Source organism: Amblyraja radiata, chromosome 7 (assembly GCF_010909765.2).
Source record: "Amblyraja radiata isolate CabotCenter1 chromosome 7, sAmbRad1.1.pri, whole genome shotgun sequence".
Classification (NCBI taxonomy): Eukaryota; Metazoa; Chordata; class Chondrichthyes; order Rajiformes; family Rajidae; genus Amblyraja; species Amblyraja radiata.
The window spans coordinates 23,273,813-23,289,530 of NC_045962.1; the positions used below are offsets into that span (position 1 = coordinate 23,273,813).

The following is a 15,718-nucleotide window of genomic DNA, read 5'->3' on the forward strand; positions in this document are numbered from 1 at the left end:
GTGCTTACATGTTTTTCCCATGATCATGTGGATTCACTGGATACTCTGATTTCCCCCCACATTCCAAGAGCAATCAGATAGTTTCATTAGCAATTATAAATTACCCTAAGCATGGGATAATGGCAGGAAAAGACAGAAGAGAGTTGATGGGCATGTATGAGACAGAAATAGGGGGAAGATTAATAGTACTAATGCTATTGCTCTTCTGGGAGCCGACAAAGACCCAATGGGCCAAATGTTCTCATCATTATAAGCATGTGATTATCTTTGTCCGTTGGAGTAATTCTAGAGCTCATAATATTTTTATAATGTAAGAAACTGGCCAAAGTTGTGTGTCATCAATAATTTTAACACTTCAATAAAATGTTTTCTTTTGTCTTTTCTTATTACAGGCTAAGATAGCATTTCAGAAGGATTTAATAAAACCATTGCCACCTGGTTTTCTTTCAAATCCTTTTGCTGCTGCAACTATGGCCTCTCCGCTTTCCCTCCACCCACGTCCTGCTACCTCGCTGTTCCAGACGGCATTAACACCTGCCCTATTGAGGCCAGCACCTGGACCCATTCGCGCATCACCTGGGTCATTTCTCTTTGCGCCTTATTGATGCTTTCTTATCGAGGGACAACACGAGGCCAGCAGAGATAGGAAAACAAACAACTTATTTTTCTTCCTTGTATTTGTCCATGCTGTGAAGTATACAGATTGACACCAGCTCGTAGCATCTCCATGAACAGTTGTGATCTCAGTGCTGGTGTGATACGACTCTTAATTAATTTACCAACACTGGGTTGTGTTTGCAAGGGAACTTTTATGGAGTTAGTCCTTACAGTCTATAACTGTTTTTATTTGGAATGAATCTGTCCACAGATGGAATCCATCTACAGGCAAACATTAAATATCTGTTGCTACAGACTTAACATCAAGAGTCTTCCTAATAAACAGAGGTATAAAAAATATATAAATGAATATCTGGTACATAATGTAATGCATTATGTGGTGAATTGTGAATTCCTTATGAACTGCGTCTGTAGTTTAAAACAACGTTGTGATGTCAGGGATTGTGAAATGGCTGTTACAGACCTGAATACAACACTGTTGTAACTTGTATAGTGATAGAATTGTTCAGGTCTGATTTAAAACTCTAATGGTAATTTATGTTTAGTTGCAGTGTAGTTGCTTGCAGATCTATACACAGCACTCTGCAGACTTTTTTTGTTAGCTTTTCTTCATTTAACTTCTTGTTTACATTTAACACCTCAGTAAGTTCATAACTTGCAGATAGCACAGCCTCATGAGATATAGTTCAAATTAATATGGTTTCAATTTTGCCCTGTGATAAATTTGTTTTAAGTTGTTTGGTAGCATTTTTTGTCAGTTTTGCTGCTAAATAATGTGAAAGATGCGTTTAAAGTATCAGCTCGGTGTATTGCACAATTCATAATGATTCTCTAGCAGAACTTTTTAAAGAAAGATATAGATCTTTTATTTTACACAATCAGAAATTTTCTTCTGATCACAGAATTCTTCCATTGTTATGTTTAGCTGTAATGTTGCTGCATTAATTTGTAGCACTTCAATGCAATAATGTACAGAAAGTAAATAATTTTAGAAAAAAACAACATAATCTTAGGCTTTACTGAACGTGTTGCAATACCATCTGCCTTGAAAATAAAGGCTAACGAGATATGCAGTGCACAAGCAAAATGTTGCTGTTTCTATTTTTTGGTACTTGGGGAAAACATGTAATAATGGGGTATATCAATCAACTGTTTGTAAAATGTCTGTGGCTTAATGAATGTTAAAATGAAACTGTCACTGTACCATTTGAGGAACAAACATTTTCCTTATAAACCTTCAGTCTGAAGAAGGGTCTCGACCCGAAACGTCTCCCATTCCTTCTCTCCAGAGATGCTGCCTGCCCTGCTGAGTTACTCCAGCATTTTGTGTCTGTTTACTGTAAGCCTGTTACATGGAAAGTATTTTCAAAATGTTAGTAATATTATCCAACCTAAATACATCCCTTCGTCGTTTCAGAGTGAAATATTAATAATTAACTAAACAACCTGAACCCATGGACAATATTAAACTGGCAGTGTAAATTGATCTGGCTAACCTCCTCTTAGTTTGAATATCTTGTTCCCTTTGTAATAATGTATGCAGAATGATTGAATTCTAACTAGGGTACTATGATTCATAAATGTGAAGATTAAGCATTACATTTTATTTTTCCAAAGCTCAATTCTTCCAAGTGTAAAAGACATTAATAGGCAACAAAGGTTCACAAAGTCAGTAACAGTGAATTTTCCTAAGGAGGTTAGTAATATGACAATAGCATTTAAAATAGAGGTGTAAATTAATCGTGTCGGATCAATGGAAATTCACTGAATTATTTAAAAGGATTTGTTAGGATGCATTTCTACAATGCACTTGAGCCTCTCAGTCACTAAATTCTCTCATTTCTTCCTTCGCCATGTTCCCTTTTTCAAAAGAACAAGCTAAAAGGGTTCAATAAATCTTCAAACTTAAGGATTAAGCAAAATTATGAACTGCTAGACAGTATAGCCTATGATTTTCAACCAGAGTGTCCCAAACTCTATCTGCCAGGAGACCCTGAAAGAAGATCAGGGTCATCTTCTTCGTATATTTTATCCAAATAGATCTTTACAAAGCCGCATATTAAATAATGGGGAGGGAAGAAATATTATCAGCGACAGTTATCCGAAACAGACTTATGATCAGTTAAGAATGCAGACCTTGCACAAAAATCAATCTTGCAACATCTTGTTATTATTGAGTCTGTTTGCTTCCATCTATCTCTCCAGCCATAGTATCTAAGTAAATTCAAATTTAGATTCAAGATTCATGGGTTTGATGTATCTTACATCTTACCTCAACAATTTCCTTTACCTCCACAACATAGGCTCTTAAATTGCTGACACTAATGGTTCACTGTTTTGTCCATCAACCATCTATGGGCATTCCTTCAAACTGCTGCTCACCAATACTCCCTTGTCAGATGTCTCTGATATGCTGCCTCATTCCGTTTTCAAATGATTTCTTGGGCCTGGCTTTTCTTTTAATAACGTGCTGGATTTCTCAATTCAATTTCCCCAATTGCAACCTAATCTTTTAAATTGTGGCATTTTAAATGCAAAACATGTTCAGCATAACTCGAGCTTCCTCAATCTTTTTGGCTGGGCTTGAACCTCTGCCAACAAAACTGCTCAACCCTCCAGTATGAATTAATCAGATTTGAAAATGTTTGCAAAGTGGACACGTTTTGAAGGATGCCTTGTGTTTTCTGCTTTGCTATAGCGTGAGAAGGAGGGTAGCATGAATATTATCAATCATGTCGGAGGTTTCATGTTAACCATTAAATAATGATGTAAGGGCAAACATCCAGATGAAACTGTTTGAAATACTCAATTGCTTCTACAAAAAAAACAAAATGTATAAGGAGTGCCGTCGTAAACATGTGTGATAAGTTTTTTGTGTGGTGTTACTGGTGTGAGCAATCTTTGGAATCGGGCAGGATCGATGTGAAGAAGCAACCTCTGCCTTGAGGAAAGCTGGAGACAGCTGGAGGAGTCACCCAGTCTCTTCATGAACCTGTTATGTTTCCCACGGCGGTTTTATATATATATTTTAATTATTTAAAGAACTCTGATCTCAATCTAACGACAGAATAGCTTTGTATATTATTTTAAAGGTCACTTTCAGCATTTGTAAATGAACCCACCTACTCCTTGTATCTTTCTCCATGGTGACGTTTTTCTGTTTCCATTTCCTCCTTGTGATCAGTATACAGTTTCCTGTCAACATGTAAATTATGTTCACTGCGATTAAAAGCACACGTTGTTATAATATGTAAACAGATTTAATAAAATGTAGAAAAGACAATACAGAAAGAGAGGTTATGGCATGGCTCCATCAGCTATTCTCAGGGATGGTAAATTATAATCAAAGGGTTTTAATTAAGGGGGATAACCTTCATGCATGACAAGAGTTTTTCATATATTAATTACATAAATGAAGTGAATGGGGAAAAACTGTCCTTTCTGTTTGAGGAGAAAAATATCCAAAATTATTCATCTATATTACTAAAAGTCTGATCTTGACCGCTTTTGGATCGCTGTGGTGTGATTTCCGAGAGATCGCCGCCACCTACGGCCGTCATTTCTGGCCACCTCGCTCAGAGCCCCCCTCTGCCTTCCGGGATAGGAGGATTTTTCCCATCGATGAAAAATCAGAGAAATATTAATGTTTTTTTAAAAATCACCATTCTCTCTGCTGCCCCTGCTGGAGGGAGGGGGAGGGACTATAAAACCAGGAAGTGGTGTGCCTCACTCAGTCTCTGCTAGATGGATGAAGCCAAAGGGTCATGTCTCTCTGAGCTCTGAATAACACAAAACAAATGTCAACTCAACTGTGAGTCCCCTTAATGTGGTTTGAAAATGAAAATGTGGTTTGTTTGAAGTAAAAAGGCACTGCCTGCAAATGGTTGTTTGGGTGCTTTGGCTTGAAGTTGAAAGACACTACTTACTGCAAATGGTGGCTTGGGTGCTTTGGCTCAAAGTTGAAAGGCACTACTTACTGCAAATGGTGGCTTGGGTGCTTTGGCTTGAAGTTGAAAGGCACTACTTACTCTAAATGGTGGCGTGGGTGCTTTGGCTTGAAGTTGAAAGGCACTACTTACTGCAAATGGTGGCTTGGGTGCTTTGGCGAAGTTGAAAGACACTACTTACTGCAAATGGTGGCTTGGGTGCTTTGGCTCAAAGTTGAAAGGCACTACTTACTGCAAATGGTGGCTTGGGTGCTTTGGCTTGAAGTTGAAAGGCACTACTTACTCTAAATGGTGGCTTGGGTGCTTTGGCTTGAAGTTGAAAGGCACTACTTACTGCAAATGGTGGCTTGGGTGCTTTGGCGAAGTTGAAAGGCACTACTTACTGCACATGGTGGCTTGGGTGCTTTGGCTTGAAGTTGAAAGGCACTACTTACTGCAAATGGTAGCTTTGGGTGCTTTGGCTTGAAGTTGAAAGGCACTACTTACTGCAAATGGCGTCTTGGGTGCTTTGGCTTGAAACTGAAAGGCACTACTTACTGCAAATGGCGGCTTGGGTGCTTTGGCTTGAAGTTAAAAGGCACTACTGCAAATGCACTTACTTCCTGTTTGCACTGTATATTGATTTTAGATAAAACACTACCACTTACGGCTGTGATTTTTGGCTATCTTACTCAGTCCCACTCCGCTGAGCAGGTGCAGAGAATTCTTCCCATAAATGAAAAATAAAAGTGTTATTAGTGTTTAAAAAATGTTGAGAATCTCTCTCCTGTCAATCACGCCATGAAAGCCACACCTTTTCCGGTGGGAGGGGGAGGGGTTATACAACCTGGAAGTGTGGGTGTGGCTCAGTCTCTGCATGATGGGGGAGGGAGAGGTCACGACTCTGTCTGAGCTGTGAATCAACTGAACACACTGAATGTCTACTGAACTGTGAGTTTGGTGTTTTGTGTGGTTTTATGGTGGTTTCACCCGGCATGAAATGGTATGAAGCTGCATTTGAATTTGGTAGCCTTGCACCCTGCTTGAAATGGAATGAAACTGCACTTGAATTTGGTGACCTTGCACCCTGCTTGAAGTGGAATGAAACTGCACTTGAATTCAGTGGCCTTGCACCCTGCTTGAAGTGGTAGGAAACTGCACTTGAATTTGGTTGCCTTGAACCCTGCTTGAAATGGTAGGAAAATGGATTTGAATTTGGTGACCTTGCACCCTGCTTGAAATGGAATTTCAAGGAATAGCCATGAGTCAACTGCCAGCCCACCAGCCGTGAGTGAGCTGCCAGCAGATCAGGCTTGAGGGACTGAGCTGCCACCCCAAGAACCCATAACAGGTCTCCAGAAAGCCCCCCCACTGGCCACCAATATTGGAATTGGTGGAGAGGTGGAATATTGCGTCGGGGGACCAGCCCTCCCATGTGAACATGGTACTCAACGGGTCCCACTTAATCTAGCTTTATACTATTTTTGTGTATGAGGCACTGGAAATGAACACAGTCGCGCAGCGGTAGACCTGCTGCCTTACAACGCCAGAGAACCTGGTTCGATCCTGACTACGGGGGCTGTCTGTACAGAGTTTGAGCATTCTCCCTGGGACCACGTGTGTTTTCTCTGCGTGCTCCTGTTGCCACCGACATTCTGAGGACGTGCAGGTTTGTAGGTTAATTGGCTTCTGTAAATTGTCCCTAGTACGTAGGATAGAACTAGTGTATGGACGATCGCTGGTCAGCATGGACTCGGTTGGCCAAAGGGCCTGTTTCCACGCTGTATCTAATAACTGAAAACAAATATTAGAATGAGGGAGGGCAAGGGTTGAAAGGTTTAGGTGTCCCTTCTTATGTTGAAACCAGATGTTTCCCCGATGTTAGACTTCAGGCTTCCTGTTAGCATTCCTAGTGCAGCGAATGCCATGTGCAGACAGTAGCTAGTATCACAATAGCCCTCAGCTGGGTGCTGTTCGGGCGGGTCAAGAAAAGCTCATCACTTAGTGATTGGAACTAAAGTTGGGTCATGCATTGGGTATGGGGATATGATTCAACATTTAGGGTGGCACAGCAGTAGACCTGCTACCTTACAGCGCCAGAGACCCAGGTTCATTCCAGACTACAGAGTTTGCATATTCTACCTGTGACCGCGTGAGTTCCTTCTGTGTGCTTCAGTTTCCTCCCACATTCCAAAGGCGTGCTGGTTTGTAGGTTAATTGGCTTCTATAAATTGCCCCAAGTGTGTGGGATGCAAAATTGGGAAACAGAACTTGTGTTCAGGTGATCGTTGGTTGGCACCAAAGGGCCTGTTTCCACTCTGTATCTCAAAAACTAAAAGCTAAAAATCAGCTTTCGGCAAAGGAATGAAAGGATGGTTGACGAACTTAATTTCTCTTTCCACAGTGTTGCCTGCATGCTGAGTAATTCCAAAGTTCTCCATTAAATTTCCCAGCACCAGCAGTGATTTAATTTGGTAGGTCACTTTGCCCACTTTGTTGCAGCTAATCTCTTGGTCTGGTTTTCGTGAGCACATTCTGTGATCATGCTGGATGGATGAGGGCATACCGGTTTTGGAGAGAGACCCTAAAATGGTTGTCAGTTCCCTTTCACAGAAAGGATAGGAACTAATGTCCTGCTTTGACTCTTTGTAAAGGACTCCTGGCGTTTGTGCCTACTCCACATGGCAGACTTCGCCTTTTAGCTGTGAGTTAGTATATGATTCCTGCTTCTCATTCTAGGTGGCTGGATTCAGACATCCAAGTTCTACCCTGTTCAATGCTGCACCTACACACTTTACAGCCACAGAAGATTGCAACACATCTGTATGAAAAGTGGCATTGTAATCCTACACAAAAGCTTGTGTACAAAGTTATCTGTGTAACTATTTGTGGGATGCTGCAATTTTGTGGAGCTAGTTACTTTCTGTTCTTAAATTGTCTGATGCAAACTTTCATCACAATGAAGCCTCAAACAAAACAATCAAAATAAATTGTAATGCTGAGTTCCATCTGTTAATATGTGGCTCAAGTATTCATTCTTGTGTGATTTATGAACTCGCTGCTTTAATAGATTATCACAGGCAGTAGTGGCTGATCCAGTGCTACATTTGTTGTTGGATTGTTGTATTTAATTAAAACTAGACTAAGTGGGACCCTCCCAGTCACACGGGAGGCCTGGTCCCCCAACATAACCCATTCCCCAACGCAATATTCCACCACTCACCCGTTCCCCCAACGCAACCCATTCCCCAACGCAATATTCCATCACTCACCCGTTCCCCCAACGCAACCCATTCCCCAAAGCAATATTCCACCACTCATCCATAGCCCCTAACTGCGCAGGCGCGGCGCTTTTCCCCTCAGCCCCTCCCCCTCCTATTCATGTGTGGGAGGGCAGGGGGCGAGGGAAGTGGGGTGGGTGGCGAGGGGTGTGTGTTGAGAGGGGAGGAGGGGTGTGTGGACGGGGAAATGTAGGAGGGAGGGAGAAGGTGGTGTGGGGGGGGGGGGTGTGGTGGGGGGAGGTGTGTATGTGGAGAGGGGTGTGGGAGGAGGGATGTGGGAGAGGGGATGGGGAGGGAGGTGTGTGGGGAAGGGGGGGTTGTGGGGGTGGGGTTGTGTGTGTGGGCGAGGGGGTTGTGGGTGCGGTTGTGTGTGTGGGTGGGTGTGTGTGTGTGTGTGGGCAGGGGGTGTGTGGGCAGGGGGGCTTGTGAGGGGGAGGGGTGTATGGGCGGGGAGGATTTGTGGGGGGAGAGGGGTGTGTGGGCGGGGGGGAGGGGGGGGAGTGAGCTTGGAGAAAAATCATGGAGAAGAGGGGGGCATCATGGGGGTGAGGGGGAGGAGCCAGTGAGGGAGACCAGAGGGGTAGTGGCTGGAATTGCCTCATGATGGGGACTCACAGCGATGGGGACTCACAGCGTGTGCTGGTCACTAGTCGTTCTCCTCCGCCGGGATCAGAGTCTCCGCTTTCCGTTTGGCGACATCTCCGACTCTGGGCTGGGTTTCCCACGCTGGGCTGGGCTGGGTCGGGTCTCCGACGCTGGGCTCCTTGGCGCTGGGCTGCTTGAGGCGGGGCTGGGCTGCTTCGGCTCCCTCTGAATATTGTGTCCGGTTGGAAACCTCCGCCGGCCATCCTCAGCTCCAGTAAATATGCGATGGCGCAGGAAGGGGCGGACCGTCCCGGGGAGTGACAGGGGAAGAGACTAATCCGCGCGGCGCTGACTGGCAGGAGAAGAGATTGATCTGCGTATGCGCGGTTTTTAAGATTTTTAAGCCTCGCTAACTTTTACGACATTCAACCGATCGGAACGAAACTTGGCGCACTCGCAGTACAGGAGAACGGTGAGTGAACTGGTTAAAAATTGTAGCGCTATCGCAAACCGTTTTCACGCAAATAGAAAGACCGCCAAACTGGAAGATAACAAGATCAGAGTTTTATTTATGTATTGATAGAAAATAATAATAATAATAGGTGGCTTATTTAAATTAATGTTTCATGGAAAATTGTTAAATTTTTAACACAAAACACTGCTATGCCCATCACACCCGTGGTGGTGCTAAATTCAGCTGCAACTGATAAACTCAAATTCTATTTCCTACATCTCCCTTTTCATAATTTATCCAATTGCCCAATAAATGTCAATGCAAGCCCAGATTTTCAATGATTGTTTACAGCAGAATTGCCCAGTTCTGATTGTACTGTTTTGTAATGAGGAGTAGTTGAACCATTCTACCGTGTATGTCCTTAACACCTGTCTCTGGGCCAGTGATTCTGTGCCATTGCTGCAGTTCTAACCCAGCCGCCCTCTCCTTTCTGTTGAACTTGTGGTCTTCAGATGCCTTAAGCACTTGCATTTAAAACATTGAACAGCATAGCCCAGGATCAGGCCCTAATGCCCACCATATCAGTGTCGATCACAATGTCAATTTAAGCCGCACACCAGCCTGCACATGTTCTCCAACCCTCCATTCCATGATTGTTCATGTGCCACTTTAAGCCTTCTTGAAGCAGAGGGTTTGAGACTACAAGCATAATGGTAAAAATGATTATACGAGATTCTGTCCTTCCACTCATCCTAATTCAAATAGTCTATCCACATGGACTAAATCTAACCAATTAGTTATGCGAAAGAGATATGAAGCCTCTTCAAAATAATAATGCTGGAGTAACACAACGGATCAGGCAGCATCTCTGGAGAAAAATAAGAGGCGACGTTTCATGACAGAGCACATGAAGGTCTCTAGGGCCATGGCCTGGTGACCAGGGGCCCATGTAGGGCCCAGGGTAAATGAATGGTAGTTGCTGACTGAATGTTGAGACCGTGAGTGGGTCCTGGGGAGCAGGTGGTGATGGATTGCTGGAGATAAGCACCCTGTGTGGAGATGGTTAATGCAGCTACAATCAGTGGTAGGAAGGAAGATTGTGGGTAGAAGAGTTGTCATTGTGGATGGGAGAGACACCTACAGGAGAGAAAGCAAGTAAAGAGTTTTGTGTAGAGAGGAACTGCAGATGCTGCTTTAAACCAAAGGCAGACACAAAAAGCTGGAGTAACTCAGCGGGTCAGGCAGCATTTCTGCAGAAAAGGAATAGTTGATGTTTCGGGTTGGGACACTTCTCCAGACTCATCATTTGATTGTTTTCCATTGAAATGCTATAGATACTGCCTCATCTGTTCAACAGACCAACTCGTGAAATCTGAAGTAAAGTTGAATTATTCTTCATGTTGATTTAATTTCTCATGAACTGTTTTAAATTCACAAATGAGAGAATTGTATACACCATTGATTTTCAAGTTTTAAGACTATCCTCCGATAGTGTGACTTTCAAACAAACCTTGACACCAAAAATGGGAAGAAATGTTGGGGTATTAATCTTCTTGGATTACTGCTGTGGTTTTTGAAAATGCCATTCCCAACTAACCTTTCTGTCCTGGGCCTTCTCCATTGTCGGAGTGAGGCTAAATGCAAATTAGAGGAACATCACCTCTTATTTCGCTTGGACATCTAATAAGCCAGCGGTATGAATATTGATTTCTCTAACAATGTAACCCTTGTATCCCCTCCCTCTCCATCCCTCCCCCACCCTAGTCATCGTATTAGTTTCACTGTTGTCCTGTTGAGTTTCACAGTCTGTATAACTCATTATCACCTTCCCCACAGCCAACAATGGACCATTGTGGGCTCTATATTTCCTTGATCATCATTGCTTTTTGCATAACTTTCATTCATTTGTTCTCTTTACCCTTTATATCTCTTGTTTCCCCTTCCCCTGACTCTCAGTCTGAAGCAGGGTCTTGACCCAAAATGTCATCTATTCCTTTTCTCCAGTTACTCCAGCATTTTGTGTCTATCTTCAGTGTAAACCAGCTTCTGCAGTTCCTTCCTACATGGGTAAATAGACCATTTGTGAGAATGTTATATTAGTCAACATGGGGAGAGCTCCAAAGCAATAACCAGTCATAATGCTTTGCACAATACAAAAAAAATGGAAAGATAAAAAAATGAAATGAGGAAAGGGAAATGAGAAATAAAATTGTTCAAGGCAGTTTTCCCCAAAAATCTGACTTGCCTAAGTCTGAAATCATTGTAGCAAGTTTGCATGAAGTGTTAGGTCATATTTGATTTGATAATAAGTAATGAGCAAGATTTAGATAACAAATAAGAATTTTAATGATCCTTTATTTAATGATTTAGTTCAGCTTGATGTCCTGAAGACAAAGCTATTCAAAAATGAATTGACTGGTAGAATGTTTCTAACTCTCCTCAGCAAACGGCAATTGGTGCTATGTCAATAGTTTAATATTAAATCTGAACTTGAAAGATTTTTTATAACCAAATGTATAAAGAAATATGGCAAAGATATGGGTTTAGGTCACAGCTCAGCCAAGGTGTCATTGAATGGCAGAATTGACTTCAGGGATGAGATGACCTACTCCTGTTCCAATATTCTAATAAAAGAAACTGAATAATGTAAGACAAACACATTCAAGGAATAATAAAAAAGCGCAACAAAAAGGGGAAGATAAACATCTAAATGTTTTTCAAGTGAGCTTTGTACATTTATTCGTGATCCAAGGCAACAATACAGAAAGAAAAATTGGAGCATACGGAAGGCATTAACATTTATATTGTTGCTTCTGCAACATAGTTGACATATTTATATTAGGGGGGACACGATTCATGAGTTGTGAAGAATATTGTTTATGTCAAATATGAACATATTGTGGCCTAAAATCTTACTTCACCCAAACCCCTGCTGTCCATATTCCATAATGCACTATGTTGATCAATTAAAGAAAATGAATCCATTTTTTCAACTCCTCTCACTCTTCCCAATATTGATAGCCTCCTCTAGTCCTACAGTTCCCTGAGATCTCTCAATAGTGCTCCGCTTTGTGCACCGCTGACATTCATTCCTCCACATCACCATATCTTCAGCAGCCATCCCTCCTTTGCAATACTTTCAGTGAAGCTTACTCCATCTCTGTCTATCTTTTCTTTTCCTCTCCTCAACACTCACCACTTTTACCTACATTTTGGCCACCCTACCTCAGAATGGCAACTATTGAGTGATTGAATTGATTGAAAGATACAGTATTAATGCAGGCCTTTTTGGCCCACCAAGTCCATGCTGACCATCAATCACCTGTTTGCACCACTTTCGCGCTACTCCTTATGCCCCTGTCCCACTTAGGAAACCTGAACGGAAACCTCTGGAGACTTTGCGCCCCACCCAAGGTTTCCGTGCGGTTCCCGGAGGTTGCAGGTAGTGGAAGCTGGTTGGGAGACTGACAAAAACCTCCGGGAACCGCACGGAAACCTTGGGTGGGGCGCAAAGTCTCCAGAGGTTTCCGTTCAGGTTTCCTAAGTGGGACAGGGGCATTACACATACTGGGTGCAATTTACAGAGGCCAATTAAACTACAAACCCCCACACCTTCTTAAGATGTAGGAGAAAACCGGAGCACCCAGAGGAAACCCACACGGAGAGGAAGAATGTGCAAACTGCACACAGACATCACCCAGGTCAGGATCAAAGCCAGGTCTCTGGCATTGTGAGGCAGTAACTCTACCAGCTGTGTCACTGTGCTGCCCTGGTATGAAAGGTAAGGAAGAAAGTTTATCATGTTATTTAAATGTACATTACTGAATTAACGAAAACAATGTGAATAAACATGGAGCATTACTGATTAAAATGAAGAGGTTAATGAAAGAAACTAATAATGGTCAGTTTACACTCATTATTAGCACATGGTAAAACATCTTAAGGATCTTGTGGGAAGCTGGGGAAGAAATTGCAGGGCCACTGGCAGATGTATTTGTGTCATATAGAGCCGCAGGTGAGATCCCAGAAGGGTGGCTACGTTTTGGTGCTTTAAAAAAAAAACAGCTGCATGGAAAAGCCTGGGAATTACAGAAAGGTTAGCCTGACATCAACGCTGGGCAAGTTATTGGAGGGGATTCAGAGAGATAGGATCCACCAGCATGTGGAAAGGTTGATTAGGGATGGTCAGCATGGATTTGTGTGTGGAAAACTTGTGTCTCATCAATAAGGTTATTTGAAGAAGTGATCAAGAAAATGGATGAGGGCAGTGCAGATGTTGCCTATATGAATTTTAGCAAGGTTTTGACAAGGTACCACATGTAGACTGATCTGGAACATTAGATCACATGGAATTCAGGGCAATCTAGCCAATTGGTAACAACATTGGCTGGAAGGTTGGAGACAGTGGTGGTAGGGAGTTTTTCAGAATGGAGGTCTGTAACAAATGATGTACCACAGAGATTGGTTCTGGGCCCACAGTTGTTTGTTATTTGTATTAGTAGGCGTAGTGTAATTGGTAGGCGGCGCGACTCTCGTCAGCAGCGGCCTCTGCAGTCCGTCTGCGTTTTTATTATTTTATGTCTATGTTTTTATGTAGTTTTTGTTATTTTTGTTGGGGTATGTGTGTGGGGGGGTGGGGGTGGTGTGGGGGGGTTGGGGGTAACTTTTAAATCTCTCCCTGCACGGGAGACCCGACCTTTTCTTTGTCGAGTCTCCGTTGTCGTTGGGGCTGCAACGAGGAGCGGCCTCCAACAGGAAGACCGGGGGCTCTGGTGCCGACTACTCACCTCACCGTCGCGGAGCTGGCCGAGTCCAGAGCGGGTGGAGCTGTGGTGGACGCTGCTGCGACCCGACCCCCGGAGATTCGGTGGCTGCAACTGCGGGTTTGGCGGACGGTAACACCAGGAGCCCGCGGGTCCCTGGAGGGAGACCGCTTTTCGGGGCTTCCACAGCGGCGACTTCTCCCGCCCGAGTTGCGGGGTTGAAGAGCACCTGGAGCGGGGCCTTACACCACCGCCCCGCGCGGCTTGGAATGGCGGCGGGTCTCTGCGAGCGCACGCCGGGGGCTCTAACACCAAGACCCGGTGTGCGGCCTTGCATTACCCGGCGTGGCTTTAATGGCCACGGGACAATCGCCATCGCCCGCCGGGGGCTTTGACTTTGACTTTGACTCTGACATCGGGGGGGGGAGAGTGCAGTGGAGAGAGAAGTTTTTTTGGCCTTCCATCACAGCAATGTGATGGATGTTTATGTAAATTATGTTGTGTCTTGGGTCTATTTGTTTGTAATGTATGGCTGCAGAAACGGCATTTCGTTTGGACCTCAAGGGGTCCAAATGACAATAAATTGAATTGTATTGTATTGTATTAACGATTTGGTTGTGAATATAGGTGTCATGATTGGGAAGCTTGCAGATGACACAAAAATTGTTGGTATTGTGGGCAGTGAATAAAGTTATCTGAGATTACAACAGTATCTTGATTAACTGGCCCATTGCACAAAGGGATGGCAGATGAATAGAAAGTGCTGAAGTAACTTGACATGTCAGGCAGTATCTCTGGAGAACATGGAGAGATGACGTTTCAGGTCGGGATTCTTCTTCAGATACAAGTAAAGTGCTCCATTTTGGTAAGACAACAAATGGCATAGCTTGCTCAGTAAATGGTAGGGTCCTGAGGAGTGTTGTACAACAGAGTGTGTGAGGGGTGCAGATACATTGCTCCCTGAAAGTGGTGACATAGGTGGATGGTGGTGAAGAAGGCATTTGGCACATGTGCCTTTAAAGGCAATGTTACTGAGAACAGGAGTTGAGATATCATGTTACAGCTGTACAATACATTGGTTGACTATATTTGTAGTACTGAGTCCTGCTTAGTTTAGTTTAATTTAGAGATACAATGTGGAAATTGGCCTTTTGGCCCAGCGCGTCGGCACCGGCCAGCAATTATCCAGGCACTAGTTCTATCCTACACACTGGGGACAATTTGCCGAAGCCAATTAACCTACAAAGTTGCACACCTTTGGCATGTGGGAGGAATCCGTAGCACCAGGAGGAACCAACGCGGGTACAGGGTAACATACAAACTTCACAGAATCAAGCAGCTTCTGTTGTCAGGATTGAACCCAGGACTCTAGCTCTGTCAGGCAGCATCTCTACCTCTGTGCTGCTGTGTCACTCATCAGTTCTGGTCATCCTGTCATTAAACTGGAAAGGTTTTGAGAATGTTACTAGCTCTGGAGGGTTTGAGGTATAAGGTGAGGCTGGCGAGGCTGGGTCCTTTGTCCTCGGAGTGTACAATGCTGTCGGGTAACCTTATCGATGTTTATAAAATCCTAAGGGGCACAGATAAGATGAACATCTGCAGCCTTTTCTCCACAGTAGTGACGTCAAAGTATAGGGCTTATGTTGCAATGGATAAGATTTTAAATAGACCTGACGAGCAAGCAAGTGGAACAAGCCCAGTTAAGCAACATGGTCGGCAGAGAGAATTGGACCCAATGGCCTGTTGCCATGCTGTATACCTCAATGGCCCTATTATATATTAGCATACAAGAAGTAGAAAAGAAAGGATAAACATGAGTAACCCACAAACAGCCAAGTTGATTTATTTGTAAATAATTTCTCAAAACCATCCATTTCTCAAACCATCCATTTTGATGGTTTCCATCCAAAGGTTGTAGTGATATCCATCTCAAATGGGGCAGATCTGGATGACATATAGGTAAGACTGGGGAAATATGGCACATGTCCTTCCTTGAACGAGAAGGGTTTTTTTTTTTACAACAAATCTGGTAGAATTTGGTCATCACTGCTGCTAACATTAATTATTGTTCCTTCTCAATTACGAATTGAC

The 15,718-nt window shown here is 43.4% G+C and overlaps 1 protein-coding gene across 4 annotated transcripts in view; it reads left to right on the forward strand.

Moving 5' to 3' along the window:
* The window catches only part of znf385b (zinc finger protein 385B), a 263,021-nt gene extending 259,120 nt beyond the window's left edge, over positions 1–3,901 (forward strand). For all 4 annotated transcript variants that reach the window (XM_033023838.1, XM_033023839.1, XM_033023837.1 and 1 more), the window contains exon 8: positions 393–3,901. In XM_033023838.1, coding sequence (XP_032879729.1) covers positions 393–605 — 213 coding nt within the window. In that variant the 3' untranslated portion in view covers positions 606–3,901. The remainder of the gene's footprint in view (positions 1–392) is intronic.
* The last annotated feature ends 11,817 nt before the right edge of the window (positions 3,902–15,718 follow it).